At 56.2% G+C, this 25,454-nt stretch overlaps 1 protein-coding gene across 1 annotated transcript in view; it reads left to right on the top strand.

The window, feature by feature from the left end:
- The window catches only part of NTN3 (netrin 3), a 32,679-nt gene extending 9,562 nt beyond the window's left edge, over positions 1 to 23,117 (top strand). Inside the window, exons 3-8 of the mRNA XM_037382453.1 lie at positions 329 to 1,324; positions 8,342 to 8,530; positions 13,770 to 13,919; positions 14,902 to 14,955; positions 21,002 to 21,076; positions 21,351 to 23,117. Of these exons, the coding sequence (XP_037238350.1) occupies positions 329 to 1,324; positions 8,342 to 8,530; positions 13,770 to 13,919; positions 14,902 to 14,955; positions 21,002 to 21,076; positions 21,351 to 21,679 (1,793 nt within the window). The 3' untranslated portion in view covers positions 21,680 to 23,117. The remainder of the gene's footprint in view (positions 1 to 328; positions 1,325 to 8,341; positions 8,531 to 13,769; positions 13,920 to 14,901; positions 14,956 to 21,001; positions 21,077 to 21,350) is intronic.
- Positions 23,118 to 25,454: the final 2,337 nt, after the last annotated feature.

The following is a 25,454-nucleotide window of genomic DNA, read 5'->3' as shown; positions in this document are numbered from 1 at the left end:
AGAGTTTATAAGAGGCTGGGGGAGGGCTGGACCCTAATTTCAATCTCCTCCTTCCAAAGCTAAGCTCCTTTTGCCATTTCCCGTGGTATTTCACTCTCGCTGATGAGCGGTGAAGGATGGGTGTGGATAAGGCAGTGCAAATTGCCTCCCTGCCCCGCTCCCAGGGTGCTGCATCAGTAGATGTGGGGTGGGAAGGTGGACACGGGTTGAGGGCCAGGCATGGGGGTGTTCCCCATCCCTTACTAGCCACCCTGCATGGGCAGTGCCACGGCCGTGTGGCTCCTGGCAGGGCTGCCAGTGCCATTTGCTCTTTCTGCTCTTGCCCTAGGGAGGAGCCTTTTCCCTCACCCTGGGAGGATGGAGGTCCTGCAGCTCCTGCGTCTGCTCCTCACCACCGCCATGCTGGGCCTCTCCCAGACAGTGAACCCCTTCATGGCCCAACAGACTCCACCAGACCCTTGCTATGATGAGAGCGGTGCTCCTCGCCGCTGCATCCCTGAATTTGTCAACGCTGCCTTTGGGAAAGAGGTTCAAGCCTCTAGCACATGTGGGAAGCCCCCGACACGGCACTGCAATGCCTCAGACCCCCGCCGAGCCCACCCACCCGCCTATCTGACTGACCTCAACACTGCATCCAACATGACATGCTGGCGCTCAGAGACCCTCCACCACTCGCCCCAGAATGTCACCCTCACCCTTTCCCTCGGCAAGAAGTTTGAGGTGGTCTATGTCAGCCTCCAGTTCTGCTCGCCCCGTCCCGAGTCAACTGCCATCCTGAAGTCCATGGACTATGGCAAGACCTGGGTGCCATACCAGTACTACTCCTCCCAGTGCCGTAAGATCTACGGCAAGCCCAGCAAAGCCACTGTCACCAAGCAGAACGAGCAAGAGGCTCTCTGCACTGATGGCCTCACTGACCTCTACCCCCTCACTGGTGGGCTCATTGCCTTCAGCACTCTTGATGGGCGACCCTCTGCCCAGGACTTTGACAGCAGCCCCGTGCTCCAGGACTGGGTGACGGCCACCGACATCCGTGTGGTCTTCAGCCGCCCACATCTTTTCCGTGACCTGGGCAGCCGGGATGCTGGTGAGGAGGAGGGAGGTACTGGCTCGACCCCCTATTACTATGCAGTGGGGGAGCTGCAGGTTGGTGGGCGTTGCAAGTGCAATGGACATGCAGCACGCTGCGTGAAGGACAAGGAGCAGAAGCTGGTGTGTGACTGCAAGCACAACACTGAGGGTCCGGAGTGTGACCGCTGCAAGCCCTTCCACTATGACCGGCCCTGGCAGCGGGCGAGCGCCCGGGAGGCCAACGAGTGTCTGGGTAAGTGCTTTTTAATTTTTTATTATTTTTTTTCTGGGGCTGAAACCCTAAAATGGGTTACTGGCGGAGGAACTGGTGGGTGCTGAGCTGAAGTGATGGAGCGTGCTTGTCTGGAAGTGCTGAGGAGCATCCCCCTTGCTGGAGGGCTGGGAAAGGCTCAAACATCTACCTGGTCTCTGCTGCAGGTGCTCACCCTCCAAAAAACCACTGGTGTCAGTAAACCTCGGTGTGGGATGCCCTGCAGGAGGTGTTTCCCTCGGGCAGTAAACCAGCAGTGCCTGTGCCAGGAGGGGCAATCATGGCAGGCCCCTGCGAGATGTGCTTTGAGGCAGGGAGCAGGCAGCAAAACCTGGCAGAGATTAGGGAAATACTCGAGATATCTCCATTCAACATTTCATCATCTGTGTTCAGTCTGGCACGGTGCTTTCCATGGTGCTTTTAGCTTTTCGGTCCTTGCAAAGGCTTCCATGAGTTAAAAATACCATCATTGAAATGAAACGTTTCTGAAGCGTCAAACTGGCGTTGCTTGGCTGTCCCGCTTGTGAATCTTTGTGAGATTTTAGTGGAGGTTTTTGCCTTTTGTCCTGATTTGGGATGGGGTTGGGGGATGCCAGAGCCCTGTGAAGGTCTGGGAGAGGGAGGAAGAGCCTCTTGCTCCTGCTGGACTGGAGCCCAGGTCCCAGGGGGTGGCAGGAGGATGGAGACAAGGGAAAGGCATACCATTAATCAGCCCCTGAAAGGCTCAGTGGATGTGCCGGAGGTCAGAGGGACCTGTTAGTATTTGTGATCAGTGTCTTGTTGAGATCCCAGCTGTTGGCTTTATGTGTGTGTGTGTGTATATATATATTACAGTGGATTTCTTTTAGGAATGGCTAAAAAGGCAGTGGATTTCAAGCAAGTGCTGGAGATGATGCTTTAAAGCACCTCACACCCTGTAAGAATGTGCCAGCCCTTGCTTTTTCTCACTTGTCTCAGAAAGATGAGTTTTGGATCAAAATTCAGGGAAAAAACCCCACCCTCAACTTTGCACCCTGCACAGGGCTGCTGCCTCCAGTTGCCGGCAGGTCGGGCAGGGGAGGGCTCCGGCTGGTGGGTGAACCCATGGAGGCCACCTGGGACAAAAGGAGGACCCTGACCCGATGTCTGCCTCCCTTGTAGCACCCCACACTGCATCTGCCTCACCACTGAATCCTCCAGTAAAGCAGCATGGTGGCTCTGCTGGCACAAAAGCAGTTAAACCAGAGGAGGCTCATTTTGGGGGAGCATCTGCAGATCTCCTGTGCGTCGTGCCCATTGTGGGGTGAGGGTCTGGTGCTGCAGGGCCGTGCTCCTGAGCATCCCTGTCCCCAGCTGCGTCACCCTGTTGGCAGATGGGGCTGAAAAGATAAATGAGGGAGAGAAGAGGAGGTGGGGGCACAGCGCGGTCCCTTCAAGCTCCCCCCAACAAGCCCCGCGCACAAAGACCTTTCCCCGAGCTGCGTGTGAAAGTAGTTTTTCCTGTTGATTCTCTCCCCTTCTTTCTCCCTTTCCCCTATCGGGCTTTGTGCCCTCTCTGAAGGGACCTGAAAGAGCTTCTCCATCACCCGCCTCCGAAGGGCTTAGCGGCTGAAAGCTGGATTAGCTCCCCGAGCCTTCCCCTCTGTGCCTTTCAACAATGACATCTCCCCAGCCAGCACGAACAGACGCAGCAATTAGCACCAATTAAAAGGAGAGGCCGCCCGGGAAGTTCCCTTTGCTCAGCCTGGGGGCTGCGGGGTTTCGGGCTCTCTCCTCTGGCCGGGCATCACTGATGCAGGCTTGTGGTGGATGGTCACGCGTGGCTGGAGAGGAGTGAGCAGGAGGAAGGTGGATGGATGCAGGAGCTTGTCAGCCCAGTGCTGGCTGAGGGGCAGGGTTGGGGGGGCTGCAGCACCCCGGCAGTGGGTCCAGATGGAGCCATAGGGCTGGCACAGCATCAGGTCGTGTTGGGATGTCACCTCTTGTCTCTGTGCTCTCCAGCACCCTGCATGGGGGTTTGTCCCCCTTCAGTGCATGGGTGTCTCTGCCTGCTCAGGCATGGGGATAAATTCATGTCCTGCACCGTATCACGGAGCTGGGACATCCATTCAGGCAGCTGAAGGTGAGGGCAAACTTTTCTTACTTCACATGAATTTCTGCCTCTGGCTGGTGTGGGGAAATGCAGGGGTGAAACAGCCCTGTGATGCCTGGGGTCTGAGCATACGCACGGGTCATGACCTCGCCATGGCTGCCATAGGGTGGCCGTGGCATTCGCAGGGACATCACTGTGCCACAGCGTGACTTTGGCAAGCAGGCAGGTTTGGGGATGTTGCAGCCAGGATGGTGACAGTGGATTTGCCATGCTGCTGGCTTGGCAAGAGGGCACAGTGCCAGCTCCATGCCGCAGGGTGCGTGGCCCTGTGCCTGGTGGTTAGAGAGCAGTGCCATTGGTCTGTGGGTACAGGGGGCTTCCCAATACCCCAAAAGGGCTGTGTGTCCTGTGGGGAGCTTGTTCCGCCAATACTGGAATGCTCTGTGTACCCTCTGCTGTGCGCTGCCCAAAACGAGAGAGAGAGAGAGAGGGTCAGGAAGGAGAGACACGTGTCCCCATCCATGTGTGTCCCCAGCTTTTAGCCTGGGTCAGGCTCAGCGAAGCATAATCCCAGCAGAGCGGCCAGCGGGAGCAGGATCACCAAAATCCCAAGCCCCAACTGTGTGATGCATCAGCTTTATTCTTGCAGACTCACACCTCTTCCTTCCCGCTGCTGGTCCCTGCCTGCACACACTGAGCTGCTTGGGGCAGCCTGGTCTCCCCCTCGGCAGGCTGCCCCCCAAACCCCCGGCCTGGGGAAGGGGGGGAATTGGATTAGCACAAGGCAGCCACTGGAAGTAATTGATGCACTCGCTGGTAATGCGGGAGCTCTTGTTCCCTTTGTGGTGGCCGCGGCGGGAGCGCTCCCGGGAGCACCGGGATAATGCACGGGGCTCGCTTTGATCGGGGGGCTCGGCGGGGAAGGGGCTGCGCTCTCCTGGGAAGACTTTGCTGCCTGCTGCTCCCTTCGCTTTGGGCTGGGGGGCTGTGGCAATCGATCCGAGATGCCAGTGCCTGAAAACACAAATCCCTGGAGGGGTGATGTGATTTAGTGGATCCCATGTGCTTCCCCCATGTCCTCTGCCCCTTCCTGTACATGCATGCTTGCTTTCTCTGTCTCAGCACTTCCCAGGCAAAAACTATCTCAGAAATGCCCCAGTGACCTGGCCTGGGCTCTTTTACCCTGCGGAGCAGGATCCGTGCTGCCGGTGGCCTGTTGGCAGTCGCATCTGCAGCCCCTTCCCTTGCCGCGTGCCCCACGGTGGGGTGCTCCCCAGCCTCTCCCAGGTGTGCTGGGAACCAGTGTGTTCCCAGTAGCACTGGCCCCAGCTCTTCCCAGAGAAAGCGGGGGGAGTGGTGCAGGGTAGGTGATGGCTTTTGGAGGTGGGCAGGTGGGCAGAATCCCCCCTGCCACCCCTGCCTGGGCACCTGCTCCCCACGGGGTGCAGCATCCCAGATGATCTGGGGAGGCAGCCACCACTGTGGTGAAGGGGATTAACTCTTGTCTGACCATCCTGAGTCCTGTTCCTCTGAGGATGGGGCTGGAGCAGCTCAGTCTTGTCCCTCGCACACCTATCCTCAGCTCACAGCCCCTCAGGGAGGACTCTTCACTTCTATTTCCCCTCTTGCTTCTTAGTGGTAGAGGCAGGAGCCCAGGCCCCTTTCTCTAAACACCTTCCCCATGATGGAGGGGCAGTGCGGATGGGATTGAAGGGGCTTTTCTGGTCTCTGTTCCCATCCCCAGGGCGGAGGTGCAGCCCCATCCTGCCCTGCCGTCCCAGCTGGGCTCTCCTCCAGCCAAAGCAGGGGCGTAGCTCGAATCCGCTGCGGGTTGGCAGCAGTGGCCGGTCTAGGGTTTCGCTGAGCCGGCTGCCTTTGCTAATTATTCCCAGGGAGCTTGCAGGGGCGGCGAGCCCTGCTTCTGCCCCGCGGGCTCCGTGGCCTGCACCCATGTGCCCCGGCACATGGTGCTGCCTGTCCTGATCCAGGGTCCCTGCCCCAAAGCCCCTCGTGCCATTGCTCTGAGCTCTTCCATGTGCAGCAGCCCAGAGGAGAAGAGGTTGTAGGGTGGCCAGGGCCTGGGCAGGGGTTCAAACACCATCAAAAGAGGAACATAAGGTTGTTCCATTGCAAGGTGTTGACGTTTAATTAGTCTATTATAGCAAATTATTAGATCTTGTGATTGTTTAATTGATCATATGATTGTTTAATTGGCATACTGTACAAGGGCGGAAGTGAGCTACCACGTAATTAGCCCCAAACTGTGCAATTAAATTCTTATTAATACCCCAAACAGCAGGGAACATTCAAGCCTTTAATTAGTGATTAACGGGAGACAGACAGAGCTTGCAACCAAGTCGGCACTGAGGAACAGTGCAAGTATTTAGCTGGGTAAGAGTGGGGACCCGTCTGCTCTGATTAGTGCTGGATGGCTGCGCCAGGGGGGGTGAGGGGACAGTCACGCGTGCTGGTGTGACCCTGTCCCCAAGCAGGGGACAGCCACCCCTTCCTGCATGGCCAAGCCCAGCCAGGTACCCATGTTGGCTGGTCGGGATCACGCCAAAATCCCGGCTTGGTTCCTGCTAAGCCGGCGGCAGTTTGCTGATGCCCAGCCGGGGCTGGGAGCAGCAGCCCAGCGTGGGCAGCATTGCTGCATGCAGGCAGAGGGGACCCGATGCTGGGCAGCCAGAGGAAGTTTCTTCCCAAAAGCTGGCTCCTGGGAGGATCTGCAGCATGTTCCCAGGGAAAGGTGGCCCCGGGACTGATGGAGACATGCCAGCCAGGAGGGGCCCCAGCCTGCGGCAGGGTCGGTGATGCCGTGAAAAGGTCCTGGCCAGTTACTCTCTCACTGATTAAACTGGAGGCAGAGAGGGACCCGCGCCAAGGGCAGCGAATCATTTACCTGACCTTTCTCCTCCGTCGCCCATCGCCTCCCCTCTGGGCTGCTGTCCCCTTTCCGTCCAGAGAGGATGCCGGGGGCTCACAGGAGTGGCCCCGAGCATTCCCAGCGGGACAGTGAAGCTGCCTTTGGGGGTGACCTAACTGGTCTTTTGGTGACGTAAGGGAATAACAAGGCAGCTCTACCCCAAAAAAGTTGTTCCTTTGCTGCACTTATGCGTGGCTGCCTCAGTTCAGTGGCATAGACCACCCCAACTTGTCCCTGTGCCATTGTCTCGTGAGTGCAAGAGCAGCCTGGATGTTGAGATACTTCACTGCATCTCTCCTGGCCCTGGCAAAGCCTGGCCAAGTGTCAGCATCCCTGGCACAGCATTATCCTACGCTGCTCAGGACCATGGGCAGTATTTGCTGCTCTCCCTCCAGGAGCTTTGTCCCAGTGCCTAGCCCCATGTCAGAATTGGCCTCAGAAGTCCCTATTTTTCACTGGCACTGGGGGGACGGGGGGGGGATGGGGAAGAGCTCAAAAGGTTCAAGCCTCCAAAGGCACCTACCACTACACCAGAGTGTTATTTTGATGCCTGCCATGTGATTTTTACACTAATCTCGTAACCCGGGGCAGCTCCCAGGGGAGCTGAGTTTTGAGTGCATGGTGACGGCAGCACCAAGGCTGGCAACAACCTTTCACTCAATTCATTTAAGCCTCCAAAAAGGCTCTTTTTTAGGTCTGGGGTTTGCTCCGGTTTTCTTCCCCGAGCATCTCCGAGGCCAGAGCAAGGCAGGCGAGGGAGCGTTTGATCTGCCCGGGCTGAAGCTCCCACCAGCGCTGCTGGCTGGGGGGGAGGCAACTTCACACGACTGCCAAGCCAGGCCTAAGCAGTTAAATCTGGGCTGACACGTTAATGAATTTCACAGTACGCCTGGAAAAACTCTCACCCAACCTCAATTTACCGGCGCGGGGAGGGGGCCAGGGCTGGGGGAGGAGGGCGCCGCATTTTGCCGAAGGAAATCTTGTTCCCATTATCTTTTTGCGAGGGTGTTAAGCAGGAATGGGCATTGCTTTGCCTTTTTATCTCGCACACGTGGAATCGGGCGGGGGGGCTGCGCGGTTCCTGTGGCTAATGAAAAAATAGTGTGCGTTTGCCGGGTCATGCATATGTGTGTGTGCATGTGCTGGCATCTGTGCATGCATATTCGTGCATGTTTATGCATGCATACACATGAGCATGTGTATGAATGTGCATGCCTGCACGTGTAAGCGTGCAGGTTTGTGTACACATCTGTGTGTGCATGTGTAATGGTATGTAGATATTTCTGTGTGCATGCATGTGCACACATACGTGCTTGTGTGCACATGTAATGATTTGTGGATATTTAGGGGCATATTTGTGTGCCCACGTTCGTGTGTATGTGTTTGTGTGCATATGAGCTTGTGAGTGTGCCTGTGGGTGTTTGTGTGTGCACACGCATGCATGGATTGCTATTGGGGCTTCTTTGTGTGCATCCACATGCATGCAGGGTCAAGCCTTAAATATAAGGAATGTGGGGCCTCTGTGGCTGACGCTGAGGATGGTACCCTGTGAGGCAGCAAGGACAATGCCATCACACCCCCTGGCACGAGACAGGTGGTCCTGCAGAAAGGCTGGGTGGGCTCTGTCACCAGAGCCAGCTGTTGGTGAAGGGGCAGGGGGGACGGCAGGGCTGCAGGTACCCAGCTGGCCCTGCTGAACCCCCCAGTTGCACCCCTCCATCGCACACTCGTCTGCCTTCAGCCAAGCAGTGCCCTGTCCCTACATGTGCCCTTTCTAGTCTGCCCTGACCTCCCAGGACCAGCCCCATGGGGCGGCAGATACTGCACATCTGGCCGGCACATGGGGGCCAGCTGTGCTGTGCCATGCCCTGCCCATCCCACTCCCCCGGTGCAGGCAGCCCTGGCCCTCAGCAGCAGCAGGTGGCACCGGGGCAGATCCAGCCCACCCAGGGGGGATTCCAGGCTTTGCCTCTTGTCCTCACCTTCTCCCTTTCCATTGCAGCCTGCAACTGCAACCTGCATGCCCGACGCTGCCGCTTCAACATGGAGCTGTACAAGCTCTCGGGCAGGAAGAGCGGCGGTGTCTGCCTCAACTGCCGGCACAACACAGCGGGGCGGCACTGCCACTACTGCAAGGAGGGCTTCTACCGGGACCTCAGCAAGTCCATCACAGACCGTAAGGCCTGCAAAGGTAAGCTGGGGGTGTCTCCGTGTGGGCGGTAGCATAGGTGATATAATCTCTTCTGGATTCCTTGCTCTTCCCTTCCATGCTTGGGGCATCCCTCTGCTCAAATCCCAGCTTCTCCCTTCAGCAGCTGCAGGTCACCTCCAGGCTCCATCACGCTGGTCACCTCTGCCACACTAAGGGCAACAGACAGGGACATCGTTTTGAGCCCACGGTCTCCTTCAGGGATGGGGACGATGATGATGGGCAGGGAGCAACCAGAGTCCCAGGAGCCCTGGGAAGGTCCTGGTGTGGCAGTACCTGCTGTGCAGTGCAGTCAGTGTTTGGAGAGATGCTGGGCAAGTGCTGAATAAGGCATGTGACTAAACATCTGTGATGCTGACAGCGTCTGGGCCATAGACATGCATTCAAGCTGCTTCACAAAATGACCCGTGATGGCTTCCCTGCCTTGGAGGGCTGGGGGTGCTGATGCAGGTTTTCCTCTCCCTCCTAGGCTGTAGTGCAGGACCCCACAGTGTGTATTTCAGCTGCGGGGTGGCACTTGGGACCTCTTTTTTGGGAAGATGCTGTGCAACATGTCTCCCAGTGCCTGCAGGCAGGGTAGTTTGTCCCCAGGCTGGCCAGGAGCCGCACTGGCTCCAAGCCATCAAGCCACAGCTTGACCTCACAAGGTCTCCAGCCTGTGCCAAACATCACAAAACCTGCACCTCTCCTCTCCCACTAGCTCCTGGCAAAGCCTGTCTGGTTTGTCTTATCTCTCCCTGTTCAGCCCCCTCTGTGGAGCCATCTTCCTTTGTGAAGCCTCAAAACAATAGTTTCACTAAAGAGGCTGAGATGGCCACAGCTGCTCTGAGGCTGGGAATTCATCCCTGATTCATCTTTTTCCAGCTTAGATTGCAAGTACCTCCCAGAAAGGAGCGCATCATCCCTCTCGAGTGCATTGTGCAGCCACAAGAGCACGAGGCACCTTCACTGCTGTGAGGACATGATGCTGGCATGTTTATGTAGGGGCTACAGGAACTGCTGAAGCAGATTTCAGACCATTAATGTGTCCACAGAGCTAAACTGAAGGATTTGGCTTTGGGGTTCCCTTCTTGGGTGCATTAGTATTGTTTGTAGGTATGGCTCTTGGGGCCCAGATGTAATAGGTAAAATCCCTCCGCTGCCTGTGCTGCATCAGCCACCCCTGCCTCACCGCATCCTTGTTCCCACGGGAGTGCTGCAAGGATGGAGCAAAGGGAGAAATTTCCTACATTTCACTGATGTTGTGGCAGCAGCAGCAACATGGCTGAGGGGGCACTGGCAGGGGGACCCCTGCTCGCACCCAGTGCGTTAGCAAACAGTGAACTAATCATTTTTTAATAACCTGAGCAGTTGATTTGACAGGTCCCACCTCGGCAGACCATGGCCCCAGGGGACCACACGCTGCTTCCCAGAGCCATGGCCTTGGCCAGCCCATGTCACAGCTATGGCTGGGGGCATGGCAGCCTCCCAGCAGCAGCAAGGATTTCCCATTGACAGGGCTCATGCCAGGGAAGAGAACACTTCCCCACCCCCCCACCCCCCAAAAAAAAAATTTAAAATAAAACCAACCAAATAAATCAAGCAGCATTTGGCTAAGTGCCGGAAGCAGAGAGGAGGGTAACTGAATATGGTACGGGTCTGTGGGACCAGGGGCACTGTGGGCGCAGTGTTTCCTGCCTGGGCCTGTGGCTCAGGTCCCTCTGTTTTCAGAGCTGAGGATGGAGGAAGCAGAGGGGCCCTGGCTGCCTCAGTCTGCCTGTGCCTGCCTCATGCAGGCATCAGCCTGCGGTCTGTCAAGGCAAGTCCTGCTCCACCATCCTCACAGGGCAGTAATTGTGGAGTGTCAAGGTGATGGAAAGCATCTTGGATTCAAAGTGACTCCTCTGGAAGGGATGGGGTGGGCAGAGCATCGTAGCGTGCTCAGGAGCTGGTGGGATGGGGCGAGGGCTGATGCCACTGTGCAGGAGAAATGCCAGTGACCAGTGCCCAGGCTGGAGCAGAGGAGTGGGGGGCTGCAGCAGGTCCCCCCTTGCAGACAACCCCCCCGCCCTTGTCTGTCCCCGTGCCAGGCCACAGGCAGGTCTCTGCCAGCCTGACCTGGAGGGTGCCACTTCCGGAGGGCTGGCAGGGTCTGCCCGTGGGTTGGGAATGCTGCACGGATCAGCCTGGCCAGATGAACATGTGCACAAGGGCTGTCCCCCGCTACGGTGCATATGTTGAGGAGGATCTGGCAGTAAAGGCAGTACCCTGGGTCCTGGGAGCCAGTTCTTAGCTCTGCCTCAGGGAACAGAATTAATAATAAAATCCCTGATGCTTCCCTTTTGGCTGCCCCTCCTTCAGTAAAGCAGAGAGCGTTTCCACCCTTTCTTATACTTAGCCAGTGGTGGACTGGTTGAGATTGGGAGCTCCTTGGGAGCACCTGGGAGCCTGCCTGCCTAGTGCCATGAATGGGAGCTGGTGCTGCCAGAGAGATCTATACACGCACAGAGAGAGGACAAAACAGTTTGGGCTTTGTTTCTCCAAGGGTGCGTCCTGTACCTATGGCTTGGGCATCTACGCTCCTGCAAGAAAAAAATAAAAGGAAAAACAGGGCTCAGGACAGTAGATGTTAAAAGCTGCTGTGAACTGGGGGCTGCAGTTATGAACAAAGGTTTCTGCTCCTACTGCAGTGCTGGTGTAGGGCAGAAGCTGAGCATCCCAGCAAAGCTGGGTGTTGCAGGCTCTGGGAATGAAGCTCAGTTCATATTCAGGAGGTGAAATACTAGCCCAGAGGCTAGGGACTATTACATTTTATTTAAACAAACCCCAGCACATGTTACTAAATAACTATCCAACCAAACCATCAGATCATGGTTTGTCTCTGCTGGGATGCAGTGTCTTCACAATAAGCACAAAAATATCAACTGCAGATTGCACAAGCCTGCATCTCCTGCCAGCAACTGAGCGGAGCCCTCAGCCACTGTCCAGCAAGTGGGGAGGCGAGCTCTTCCCTCCAGCCGCTGGCCCACCAGCAGCTGCTGTCACTGCTGGACCCTGCTAGACGGAAAAGCTGGGAGGATGGAAAAGGCAGAACAACCTGCAGGATTAATTCAATGGTGGTAATTGAAAAGTCAAATAAAGAATGGCTGTGCATTAATCCCTGTAATTTAAACAAAGCTGTAAACCGTGAGCTTTCTCCAATGAAAACTGGTGAAGCAGTAGCAGCTAAGCCTTAAGATGCAAAAATACCCTCAATATTAGGTGCAAGACATGCTTTCTGGCAAGCACAGCTCGATGAGTTAAGCTCCAAGCTAGTGACTTAATCCACCATTCAAGCACTGTGGGCCAGATCCTGGCAACCAGCAGGGCTGTGAGCAGCAGGGCTCGGTGTGTGGGCAGCCGGCATGGAGCTGTGCTGTTCCCCCAGCACCTGCATTCCCTGGTGCCAGGATGGGGTCCCTGAGCCATGCGCCCCACTGTGAGTTCTGTCAGGATGAGGAGGGATGGAGATGCTAGAGCCAGAGCAGTGGGATGCGGCCACAATGGGACATGGGACTGGTCGGGGCAAGCACTGGGTGTTGCCTCAGATGTTTTTCCCATTGGAGCGGGAAGGAGCAATGGATTTTGTGGGACTGTGGGAAATCCCACCATGACAGGGCGAGGGGCCAGAGATTGGTCTGGCAGAGACCAAGGTCATCTCCAAAAGACACTCTGAGCAAAGCTGCCTTAGTTGCCGATCCAGGTAAAACATCAAGACTCATTGAAAGCCTTCTTCCATGGCATGAGGAGAGATCCGCTTTAGATGACTTGGATCCTGATTGTGCTGAGATTTATGTCCGTTCTTAAACTTTACACCAGGAATACACCGCTGGGGCCCAAGAAAGACCCCATGTTTCTGACAGCCCTGCGTCATGCCAAGACTCGCTCTCTCACTGCCATTTGTTATCACAGCTGAGCCCCCAAAATATCCTTGTCAGAAAGACGTCCGCTTCCAGTCCCAGCCAAGATCTGATAAGGACAAAGCATCTGGTCCTGATTAGAGGCTGCTCGCTCTGGTTTCTGGCTGTGCGAGAGGGGGGCTGAGGAGCAGCTCCATGGTGCTCCCACCAATCCCATCTGGTGAAAATTAGGGAAACTATACCATCGGGGGCTGCGGGGTGGTGGTGGTGTTGTTTTTGTTTTGCCTTGGAATCACGTTCAACTCTTACACTGATGGAGGCTGAGATAACCTTCTTCAGCTCATAGCCAGCCCAGCCCTGGGCTGGCAGATGGGGAGGTCGTCTCCTGAGCGAGCATCTCCTTCCCACATCCCTCCATGTAGACAGTCTTTGGTGGGTCTATCATCTAGTGTGGTGTGATGGAGAGCCGCTTTGGGTCTGTTCTCGGGGTGAAGACCCAACTTTCACCTACCTTAGGTGTGGTCTGTCCCTGGGGATGCTGTGTTAGAAAGGAAGGGGGGCATCCTTTGGCTGGAGTCTCCAGGAGCTAGGATGGGTACTGAGGCTCATGAGCTTGGCAAGCATTGAGAAGATGCACTTTAGACCATCCTAAAATCAAGACAAGTCCAAGGTTTGTGTAAAAGCTCGGTGTTGGTTTACCTCCATGGACTGAAAAGCTCAGAGGTGGGTGAGCAAGTGGAGAAAATGCTTTTTACTGCTGCAAAAGGACCATCACCCTGGGGTTGAGGTGAGGAAAGAGCAGACCTTCTGTCTGCTTTCTGTCCTGGTAGTGCCCCCAGTCCCACCCTGACCGTGAACAAGGTTTGCGTAGCCCCCTGTGAGCCCCTCTCCCTTTGCTTGCACAGGGCACGGCTGGCAGCAGTGCAGGGCTGCCCGTGGAAGTCCCTGCTCCTGCCTGCATGCGTGCCGGGCTCTCCCAGCGCCGCTGCCTGCAAAGCCAGAGGGGAGAAACTGTGTCCTTCAATGCGAGTTGGTGTCTGCAGGTGCCCACGTGAGCTGTGGGGTCTCCAGGGGCTCATCCTAAACCATCCTTGTCAGTGGAGGCCATACCCTGGCCAAGTCCTTCGTCCACTCGCCCTCCTGCCCATGCTGCTCACAGCACACATGGGGCCGCAGCCTGGACCCCTGGGTCTTGGCTGTGCTGGCCCCAGCAGCTGCTTTCCACCAGTGTGCTGGAAGGGCTACCTCCTCCTCGACTCTGTGGGGGTGGTACGCTGGGTCTGATTTGGGGGTTGTGTTGTGCAACCACCTCCCATGTAACCTTTTCTCTCTCTCCCACGCAGCTTGTGACTGCCATCCTGTTGGTGCAGCCGGCAAGACTTGCAACCAGACAACGGGGCAGTGCCCATGCAAGGATGGTGTGACCGGCCTCACCTGCAACCGCTGTGCCAAGGGCTACCAGCAGAGCCGCTCGCCAGTGGCCCCCTGCATCAGTGAGTGCTGCCGTGCCCTGCCCTGTGCTCAGGACCCCCGCCAGTGCTGGGGGATTCTCTCCTTGGGCTGGTTCCAGTGGGTGCCTCTCAGTCCCCCACCACATGTGGTGGGAGAGAAGCTGAGACGAGAGAGTGGCCACCCTTATGGACGTCCTCCAGGAGGTGGTTGAGTTTGGGTGGTTTGGTCACCTTCTGTGGGCACCCATGCTTCACATCTCCCCACGCAAGAGGCTCTGAAAGACCCCTTGGGTTAGTTTTTCCAGCTGGCTGAAACAGCCCTGCTGGGTCACATCTTTGGCTGGAGCAAGGTGCCCTCCTCACCTGGCTGAGCCCTGAGCATGGTCAGGTCTGGGGCAAGGCCAGATCCTGTGGTCAGTGTAAAACTGTGTTTATTGTTGCAGTATGTCTGAATTTGACCCAAGTGGCAGAGGAACAGCTTCCCACCTTGTAGCATCCGCTGGCACTGCTGGAGCGGTGGCAGTGGGGGTGAGCTGGCAGGGCTGGCTCCTCTCCTTCTGTTCTTCCCCACATTTGGGGTTAGGACCGAACTTCCCTCAGGTTTTGTCACCAGGTATCCTGAGAAAGTGGGGGCTTGCCTACACTTACCCTGTACTGTGCAGCCTTGAACATACTCAGATCAGCCAAGCACCCATCCGATGCCCAAACTGAGTCCAGGTGAGCTGAGCATCCAGGGAGCGTCCGTCCCTGGAGCATGTGTCCTCCACAGCGGCAGCTTAGGGCTCTTGGGGGTTGCAGCATCTCAGCCTGGCCGAATTTACTGAGCTCAGTCTGGGCATCTCTGGATCTGTTTAATAGCCTGCAATACTCAGGTCAGACTCATCCCATTGTCTTTTTTAGTGAGTCACTGGAGATGACCCACAAAACCCCCTCTACACCCCGCCTGCAAGGGGGCTTTTGCTCAGGTGTTAGCCCCAGAGCTGATGATCCCTTTCCTTAAGACATCTTTCCCTTCCTCTTCCAGAGATCCCTGCCATCAACCCCACCTCCCTGGTCACCAGCACAGAGGCACCCGCAGGTAAGTGCTCCACGTCCCAGGCCGAGCCTGTGGCCCCAGCCCTATGCAGAGACCCTCCCACCTCCCCTATCCCCTGCACATCGAGGGCTGAGCCCTGCCGAGCCCTTTGGCAAAAAGGTTAATAGTGAAAAATGTTGGTGAAAAAAATAACTGAGATTTGAAATCATGTTAATTTCTTGGAAGGAACTGACAAAGCTTGATGAGGCTTTCTCAGGGAAAAGTTTTCTCCATCCCCTCCAAGGAGGAAAGCAGGGGTGCAGCCCACCAGCTCCTCACCACCCCTTGGCAGCACCATGCTCAGCCCTCCCCACTGCTGCAGGATGTGGCCTTGCAGGGCAAAGCAGCCGCTTTGCACCTCCTCCCTGACCGCCCCTCTTCTATCAGCCACCCCCACCATCTCACTTCATCCTGGCACCCCTGTGCCCTACGTGGTGGTCACCAACAGTGGGAGCAATGGATGGGCTGTGCTGATGCTGGGCCAGGTCTTGAGATGCATGCATGGCCATGCATGGGAGGGGGCTGCAGCAGGGCTTTTCTCTCTCCCCTCCTCTCCTTCCGCAGTCCTGTCAGTATGGTAGCGTAACTGTTCATAGCTATCCTGTTTCTATCCCTCTGTGGGGATCCTGAGCCAGGTCAAGGGGGAGAAGCTAGGGAAAGAAGCAGTCCCTTTCCTCCTCAGGCCACCCTTCACCCTGCTGTCCTCAGGATCTTGGTCTTCTCCCGCATGCCAGTGTGGGGTAATACACAGCCTGTGCCCTATGTGCATCCTTCTCCCCAGCTCTCCTTCCTGCAGCCACCTTGCCTTGGGGATGGAAAATGCCAACAGCCTCTTCCCTGGCGGACATGTGCTTAGGATGTACTCCCCAGCCTTTTGGGAACATCTAGCATGACCCCTGCAGCCACATGCACGCACTCAGTGACCATGGGAGGGGGACAGGGACAAGGGGTGTCAAAGGTGTGGATCTACGGCAGGACAAAAGCGTGCGGATGGGGATGGAGAGGGGAGATGGACAGAAGGAGGCTGGTAGCTCAGCTGCTTGCAGAGCGACGTTGGCCCTGCATGTGTGCGGATCCCACGTATCAATGAAAGACCGGGAGTTCTGCACAGCCCAGCGCCCACCCAGCACCCACAGACACATCTCAGCCCTTCCAGCCCTGCTCCGCAGAGGCTCCAGAAAACAGGAGGGTTATCAGGTCGTGAGTCGAGCCGCCCTATGTGAGTCCTGCAGAGGTTTCACTCCACGCTCTGGCAGCATCTTGCCCGATGGGGTGACCATAAAGGCTGAGCTGTCAGTGATGGTAACGCTGCTGGGGAGGCTGCATGGGATGGGGCAGACCAGCACCACCCCTGCTCCTGCCTCTCTGCCTGCCCTGCCCACACAGCGGGCAGGAGTTGGGAACACCAGGCTTTGGGAAAGGGAAAAAAGTGGTTGGGAGGGAAAGGGGGATTTGGACGGTTTCATTGCAAACAGAGAGCGACACATGGAACAGAGTTAATCAAGGTGACTCCCCTCTAGTGCTTTATAAATAGGAACAGTCTTAGAGTGATGTCTGATCTTTTCAGCTGCGTAAAAATAAATGGCACTTTCTGGAGACCCGGGTGTTTACTTTGTTTTAGCGGAGCAGGTCTGCCTTAAACTGCCTCTAGTTTTATCTGTGGGTTTGTTGTTTTAAGATTTCTGGCTTCTAGCTTGAATATCTTTAATGCAAAGTAGCTCGCCTCTGCCCAGAGTCTGCACTGGGGGGAGCAGGGCGCCCAGCTGGGGTCCTGCTGCCCCCTTTGCTGAGGCAGGGGATCAGAGATGGATGGAGTAGGTGGTGCTGCCCTGCCCAACTCTGCCTGGGTTACCCTGCCTGCCATGTGCTTGTGCCATGGGCAGGGCTGGCCACAGCAATGCACCCTGCCTGCTGCCTGCACCCTGCCTGCTGCCTGCACCCTGCTTGCTGCCTGCACACTGGTGCCCCTCTGCCTGCATCCTTCTGCCCCAGGAGCCCCCAGGCTCCCCTGTGAGCAGGGCACTCACCCCCTCAGTGCCCACAGTCGTCCCACCCTAGGCAGCCTCTGAGCCCCCTCTCTCCCCGGTTCCCCACCTCTCTCCCTGCCTCGGGCAGCAGGTGCCGGGCTGCAGGAACAGGGGCACATTGTTCAGGGCTGCCGCACTCAGGTGCTGGGCTTCCCCCCCTCTCCCCATCCTCCTCCCTGTCCCCCTGTGCATCTGGGCTTTTCACGGATGTTGCCATCCTCTGCATCGATCTTCCCAGCTTTCTCCTGCCTTTCCAACCCTCTGCAGCCTTTGAGGTCCGGCTTTGATCTCTCTGCCTGAGCAGCCGACTGGCTCAGCAGTAAAACGTCGTAGGTCCACTTCTCATAATTTTTATTATTATTATCTTAAAATATTTTCCACTTAGTGGAAAAAAAATATCCTTGTTCCCTGTTAGCAGAATTAACAAAATTCATGGAGCACAAAACAGGGCTTTAAAAGAATTCAAAGTCAGCAGTAAAAGTTTTGCAGCCATAACACCTAATTAAGTTACATCTCTCTTAAAACAAAATATTCTTTTTTTTCAAGGTGAGGAGAAGTAAACCAGATGTGCAAAATCACTGCCTCTTGCACATGCTCCCCCTCAGCGATGGGGGATGCCCATGCCAGGCTGGTGGCTCACTGGTCACCATCTATCTCCTCCCACGTGTGTGTGGCATCGCCTGGTGCTTGCTCTGCTCTGTCCATCCGTCCCACGTGCCAGCTCCCCACTGCCAGCGGAGACGTTGCCTGTCCGTGGGGTGCCACTGCCTGGGACATGAAGGGGACTGAGCGTAGGACAGGGCTGTAGCTATCCCAGGGGTGCACCAAGTGTCTAGGACCGGGCTGTGGCATATCCTGGGAATGCAGCAGCATCTCGGGGTTTGTGGGTGCACTCTCCCAGCCTCAGGTTGTGGCAGGTCTCTGCCATCCCCCAGCACCTCCATGGGGCTCAGCTGCCCCACCAGGCTGTGTGGGCACGGTGGGAGGGGTGGGCAGGAGGGTGGCTGCAGGTGGGGGCTAAACTTGATCTTCTTTCCACTGCCCTGCAGGATGTGTAATGCAGCAACTGGGAAGTTTAAAAAGGAGCTGGGAAAGTGGGGAGTTGCTCTGGGGGCTGCCAGGGGAGAGGCGCTCATAAAGCGGCTTCTCCGATGGCCATTCAGATGGCCTGCCAGACGATTTTAGGGATGGACGGAGCGTGCTGCCCTGCTGAGCTAGCAGGGTGGGAAGAGCTGCTGCCAGGCTCCTTGGGCTCTGCCTGGGGGAACAGCCATCCCCTGGCATGTGGCATCCCAGTGGGCATGGGAGGCTGCAGCTGTGGTCCACAGCCATGTTGTGATGAGGGCTGGGGGCGGAGACCCCCAGCAGAGCCCTGCTGCAGGGGAACCTTGCAGGAACTGGATGGGGTGCCCAGGGAGAGGCAGTTTGTGGAGGTGCAGGCAGGACCCAGCTGCCCCTCTGGCAGAGAATGAGCTGGGTGGCAGGCCTGGCACCCCTCACCTGGCCACCCCCCACCCACAGCACCCATGCGTGGTGATGGAGCCACACACTCAGAGGCAAGGAAGGCAAATGCTTTGAGCTACTTGGTCTTTGTTTTTTTCTTCCCAAGTTTCTTATAGAAATTGAGCAGGAATTGCTTTTATATTTGAGGAACGTTCCTCAGCACAAAGCTGAGGTTAAAAAAATCCCCAAAATAATCCCAAATTGTTAATTCCCAACACCATTTTCAGTTATTTTGAATCAGAGTTTTATGATGTTAATAATGAACAGGAACTCAGGGCAGTTACTGGTTTTCTTTCTGCTTTTCTTCCCCATCACCGAACAAGGAGGGTGGCAGGCTGGCCAAGGATGCCCTGCAGCCTGGTACCACCACCCATCACCCCACCACTCATGGGCTCAGCACCATGTGGCACCCACCCTGGTTCATGGCCGGCTGCAGGATGGTTTCTGTGCCCCCCAGCTGTCTCCTTTCACCACCTGGCCCTGCACGGCATGGCACTGGCAAAGTGCTGCAGTGGTAGGGCTCCCAGCTCCAACTCCAGCAGCATGAGCACCACAAACCCATGTGGTCCCACACCTTCACCAAAGGCTCGCGCAGGGCTGGGACCCAGGCTGGCCCCTGCAGCAGGCAGGGAGGGGCACAACCTGCACCCAACCCCAAAAAGTAGTTGCTTAGGCACATGACATCCTCCTCTGCTCTGCTTGGGGAGGAAAATGTCACCCATCCTGCTGGGTGCTCCCCAAAATAAAGTGGGAGCTCCCTTTTAGAGTCCCCTTCACGTAGCAGGAAAGGACAGAGCAGAGTGTCAGGGATGGGCCCATAGCATGTCCCAGAGGATGCAGCGGGGTCCAGGACGGGGCTGTAACACATCCCAGGGATGCAGCAGATGGGGGCAATTTCCAGTGGCCACAGCAGAGCACTTCAGAGCACTCGGCAGCCACGCTGCATGGGGCAGCCCTGTGCCCCCTCCACGGCCACCACCTCTGTCCCAGGGGATGCAGCGGGGCCAGGGCAGCTCTGCCAGCCTGGGCAGAGGGGTAGCATGGCAGCACAGGGGGGATGAGCCGAGAATCAGGGCTCACCCACCTCTGCCAAGAATTAGGTTCATGCTGTGCCACTTCTATCAATGACAAATTTGGAACAGGCGGCACAAAGTCCCAGATAAAAAGGAGAGCAGCAGAGCCCAGAGCCAGTTTGTGGTCCTGGGCTTCTTTCTTTCCTCTTTTCTCCTCCTCCCCTTGGCACAGGGCACTGTTATTCCCCCACCTTCCCCCCGACCCTCTCCTCCATCCCCAGTGATCGCTGTGGCAACCTGCAAACAAAGACAACTTCAGAGACTGCTGGCTCTGTCCCGGGACATGGGGCCAAGCCAGAGAGAGAACCTGTGAGGGGGAGAGAAAAGAAGAAAGATGGGCTTAGAAAAAACATGCCATTTGGAAAGAGACAAATTGAGATGTTCAAAGGAAGATGGCAGGGGGAAAGAAAGGAGAACAGGGCTGCTTCAGCAATTGTTGGGATCAAAGCCTTGGGGAGAAGGAAAAAGTCATTCCCTGCCCTCCCTCTGCTTGAGATGCAAATCTGGGGTCTTTAGAAATGCACGGAAAAAAAGCTTCCTTGAGGACATGAGCCTTGTCTGGAGCTGGGGGACAGCAGGGAGGGATGCTTTGTGGAGTGGTGGACAGCCTGGTGGCCTCTCCAGCCCTTCTGGAGCAGCCTGAGCAGGGGATGCTTGGGCAGCAGGAGTGGCCTGGCAGAGCAGAGCCACTTCCCTCATCCACCTGCTTCCCCCAGCCCGAGTCCCCTTCCCTGCTTCTGGGCACCGATGAGGTGTGGGTCTCTGGAGGGGCAGCCCCATGAGGATGCTTCCCACCACCCTGGCCCCTGAAGGCTTTCACCCCGGAGGATTACAGCCTCCTTGGTCTGGGATCAGACCTTCCTTTTGGTCTCTGGCCTCTGGGTCCGATGGTGGGGTTGGTACTAAGTTCTCTCTTCCCCACATCACCCAGGTTTGCAGGGCCATAGCTGTTCTGGTTGACCCTCCTTGGCCATGGCCCTGCCTGCTCGCCATGGTGGCCACTATCACCTCACCTGCATCTCTCCCATCCATCCCCTCCTCTGGAGGAGAGTCCCCAGGCTCCCTCCACCACTCCATGCTGATTTATTCTGCAGGACATCATCCCCATCAGTACAGGACATGACACAGTCGCTTTGTGGGCACAAGGCCCTTTGATTTCTTCTCCAAGCTGATGTGGTGTCAGTGTTCATGCTGGGATTTGAGCCCCCAGCTCTTGTGAGCTGTCAGAGGGGCATCTGGACTTGCCAAACCCCCATCCCCAGAAGCAGCCTAGGCCCTGGCTCAGGAGCCTTCTGGAGAGTACTGGGATGTGGAGTACCCACCACCCTGTGCCAGGCTGGGTCTCATTGCTGTCCCCTCCACCCTGTTCCCTCATACCTTGCAGTGCGACAGGACCTTACGTACCTCAAGCCCCTCAGTGCTCAACCCTCTGTTCTTCCTCCACAGATTGTGACTCCTACTGCAAGCCAGCCAAGGGCAACTACAAGATTAACATGAAGAAGTACTGCAAGAAGGACTATGGTAAGGACCTCCTCCCACTCCAGGCCCCGCTGGGCTTTGCCACAGAGGCAGCCAAGGGCGGGCTGCAGGCTGGCTGTGGGTGGGGGAGATGCAGATGTCCCAGGGGATGGGGAGTACCCAACAAGGAGGGGGGTCCCCAAATCAGCCACCCCAGGTGTGGTGGATGAGGCAGGTGGGGCTGCTGGGGACGGGCAGTTCCCATCACCAAAGCTTCCTTCTGACAGCAAGGCAAAGCATCCCCCATCACCATGCCTCCCCCCCTCTTTTCACTCAGTGGTCCAGGTGAACATCCTGGAAATGGAGACGGTGGCCAACTGGGCCAAGTTTACCATCAACATCCTCTCTGTCTACAAGTGCCGCGATGAGCGGGTCAAGCGCGGCGACAACTTCTTGTGGATCCACCTGAAAGACCTGTCCTGCAAATGCCCCAAGATTCAGATCAGCAAGAAGTACTTGGTCATGGGGATCAGCGAAAACTCCACTGACCGGCCAGGACTGATGGCCGACAAGAACAGCCTGGTCATCCAGTGGCGGGATGCCTGGACACGCCGCCTTCGGAAACTGCAGCGGCGGGAGAAGAAGGGGAAGTGCGTGAAGCCCTGAGGGGTTTCCACACGTCCCATCCCACCCCGTGCTCAGCCCCAGCCCGGCTGTGCGCTGCCAGACTGCGCCCAGAGACTCTGTACATATATATAGTGTGAACGGACTCTTCTGTCTATAGTGTATATTTTGGCAATGGTTTCCCTTTGTGTGTGCGTGTGCACGTGTGGGTGTGCGTGTGGGTTTTTTTCTCTAAGTGTGTATTAAAAATAACACAGTAATGACAAACCTTTAATGGGGAGCAAAGTGGAGCAAGATCCCATGGGTGCCTGTCACTTGAAGGAGCTCAAAAGGGATTGGTGTCCTGCTCCGGGCATTTCTAGGCTTTTCTTTTCCCTTTAACAGTCTTCTGCCCGGTGTGGCGTTGACACCTGAGTTGACAGTTCTCCTTTCTCCAGTGTCCAGGGCCTTCCTCTTCCTCGCTTTCTGAAAACATTCTGCTGTCTCAGACCTCTGTCTGCCCTTCTCCTTGCCCAGTAGGAACAGGAGCTCAGAGTCTTCTGTCCTTCATGCCAATGTGCAACAGGCAGGCTGAGTAGAAACCAGCCAGCGCTGGTTGTAGAATCCAACGCTGCAGAGGGACCGGCCCCAGGAGCTCTGCCAGGAAGAACAAATGAACTTTTGCAAGGCCTGATACTCTGGTGACCTCAGGTTCACATAAACCAGTGCTGCTGCTGGGGCAGGGCCCATGCGATGCTGCAGTGCCGCGGGGAGGAGTCAGGCCATGGCAGTGGGTTGGTGGCCACTACCAGGCTCTGTGCCCACCAGGTAGAAAGGAACACACTTTGCAACCCCCTGGCCATTACCTATCCTGGTGCATAGTCCAGGAGACCCAGCGGGAAAGACCTGGAGACACCCATTTTCCCCTCCCATGTCCACCAAGGCTGTAGCCTGCCCCACCAGCAGGACCTGGGGTGGAGTGAAGAGGCTGACTGGAGCCATCGTCTATCATCATCCATTCACCCAGGTCTATGCCCCTATATTCTCAGCTGCTACCAACTGACAGAATTCCACCTGTTTCTGTTGAGCTGACGCCAAGTGACCATCTGCCTTGGTGTGCATCCTTCAGAGCTGGCCTGACTGCATGCTCTCCTTGGGAAGTATTGCTGTGGCCGAGATTGTCCAAGGAGGTGCACAAGGCAGAGCTGGCAGGAAGAGAGAAGAGCTTTCATTGACCCACCTCTAGTCTTTTATATCTTCTTCACCGTGTGTTAGTCTCCAGTTCAAACAGACATCAGTATCTTCCCATGTTGAGATTGTAGCAGTCCTGGCATAATAAATATGATTAGAAATAATAGGTGCTCTGACAATAGATATTCCTTTCCCTACAAACCTTGCCTTGCTTGTTCACTGGCTCAGCAAGGTATTGTAACCTACATCACAGTCTTCCAGTGCTTTAGGATGATGCTTTGCCCTTTTGAGCCCACAGCAGTTTGCATGGACTCCCCATCCCATGGGTGGTCTGGTGCTTCTGGGCTCCAGCATCCCAGGGTGGGATGAAGCCAAAGAGACTGGTGGAGCACTGTCTGTGTTCAGCACCCGGGAATTTGGGAAGTGAGGATCTAGGCACCGGGGGATGTCTGTGTGGACATATAGGTGCCCTAGTCGGGGAACTCAGTGCATTGGTGAAATTGCTGGAGGTGCTGGGAGTGGATTTTCAGAGATGTGGAGGGTCTGCAGTGCCAGCTTTCAGGTCCACAGGGCACAGGCAGAACTGGAGAGAGAACAGAAGCTGAAGGGCAAAGCATATGCAGGACCAGTTGGGGTTAGATGAGCTGGTCCTATGCCACACTCTTAACTTAGACCCCAACTTTCCCTCCTCCAGCTGAGCTAAGGGGATCCCCTCATCCCTGGTTCCTCTTGTTCTGGTTGTCATAGGCTATTGGCCTCTGCTGTGAGATGGTCTTTGAAGTATGTGGGCCACCCAACCCCTCTTCCTCCCATGACTGCTTGCATGCAGGAGCCCAGGAAGCAGAGCTGCTGCCCTTGCCCTAGGCTCACTCCAACCCCACATACTGTTAGTGGTGGAATATCCTTCGGTTGTGCATGGCCAGGACTCCCATTGGGGTCATCTCCACGGCCCCAGGGACAGCTCAGTATCACCCCATGGGGTGTGTGGGCTCCCTGGCCCCTCTTCTCAGCAGCCACACCCCACAGAGGAGCAGGCTAGTACCACTGCTCCATGGGCACGGATGCTTATCAGGGCAGAGCTGCAGAAGGCACATGCTTTCTCCAAGCAAGGCACGAAGTGTATGTGCTCCTCAAAAGTGCTCTGCACATCCTCTTAGGGCAGGAGACTCCAGGATTTCCTTTAGCACCTGATTTCTCCTCCCCTGAAGCAGGGCAATTACAACTCTTTGAGGACTCTGATGTTAATGGTTGAAGTTCTCGATTTATTCTCCAAGATGGCTCTTCCTTCTTGTTTCAGCTCTGCCATCTGGGACTGCTGACAAGGAGAGATGGCTCCCAGCTGGTGTCCTCATGCCCATGGGTGCCCTGCTGGGGCAGATTGGAGACCCCAAGGCAGGACGACCACATACCCCCTGGGCTGCCACTGAGGAGAGGAGCTCTCCCCCTTTGGCTGGGGGATGTCCTAAAATCCTGGCCAAAAACTGGAGTGGGCCACTCTGCACCTTCACTAGGACTGCTGCCTGGAAGATGTTTTTCTGACTTCCCCTGCTTGTGTCAACCCCAAAGGCCGAAGTAAGGATTCGTCTTTCTTCTTCCTCTCCCCCTCCCTGGCACGGCCAGCTGGAAATGCCTACACATGGGTTTGGCTGTCCCTGGAACACCGGAGCTGGGTCACCCAGAGCTGGTGCCAGGGTTCCCAGCATGATGGTGGAGGCTGCACAGAGATGCTGCTTGTCCTGCCCTGCAACTCAGGGTAAGGGCTTGGCGCAGACACTACCACAAGCACAGTTCCAGGGAGGGCTGCAAAACCAGGGGCTGCTGTGCCGTCTTCACAGGGATGCTGCTGAGCTGGCTCGTCTGGCTGTGCTTTCCATGCCCCACTTGCCATGCAAGCAGCTTGCTGGGGAAAAGAGGCCCTTCACAGAGAGGGCTGGCGACATCGCACCCAGCCTGCACGCAAGCCTTGCAGGGGCTCTGCGCTGCACAACCCCACACCGCTCTGACGCTTCTGTCCACATTTAACCGGAGATACAACCAGAGGCATCCCCAGGTGCAGGTGGGACAACCCCAGTTGGGGAACTCAGCCTGCCAAACCATGCCCCACGCCTGCTGCAGCAGGGTTTTGGGGAGAAGCAATGCTGCCCAGGGGACTTAGATGTGCAGCTGCTCCCAGACACATATTTGAATCTCCACATGCATCGACATGTCTTTTTAATCTTCTTTTTCTGTCTGCTTTGTATTTTAAATGTATGACTGGACGGAGCAGATCCAGGATGCTGGTGGGACCCTTTGCAAGCACCTTTGGGGGTGGGCTCTGCTGTGTTTCTTGGGGTGCCCTGGGCCTGGATGCTGGGACATGTGTCATGTAAATACCACCCTGAGGGTGCCCTTGCAGAGGGACCCTGGCCCTGCAACTTGGTGGCTTCTGTGAAATATGTAAAAAGAAAAGCCAGCAAATGTTATGGACTATAGTGTAACATATATGATATGTATGTTTGGGGGGGTATTATTATTTTATTATTTTTATTTTTAATAACACGAGTCTAATAAGTACTTACTGCCTAATTCTGCATCTTCTTCACACGCACTCTCAGTTTGCATGTGGGCTGGGAAGCCGAGGGCTTTGCCGAAGCGCTTCTCTCTCCCA

The sequence above is a fragment of the Falco rusticolus genome, chromosome 4 (assembly GCF_015220075.1).
Source record: "Falco rusticolus isolate bFalRus1 chromosome 4, bFalRus1.pri, whole genome shotgun sequence".
Taxonomy (NCBI): domain Eukaryota; kingdom Metazoa; phylum Chordata; class Aves; order Falconiformes; family Falconidae; genus Falco; species Falco rusticolus.
The sequence above is the reverse complement of the archived record's forward strand: the minus strand, read 5'-3'. Positions and strand labels throughout refer to the sequence as shown.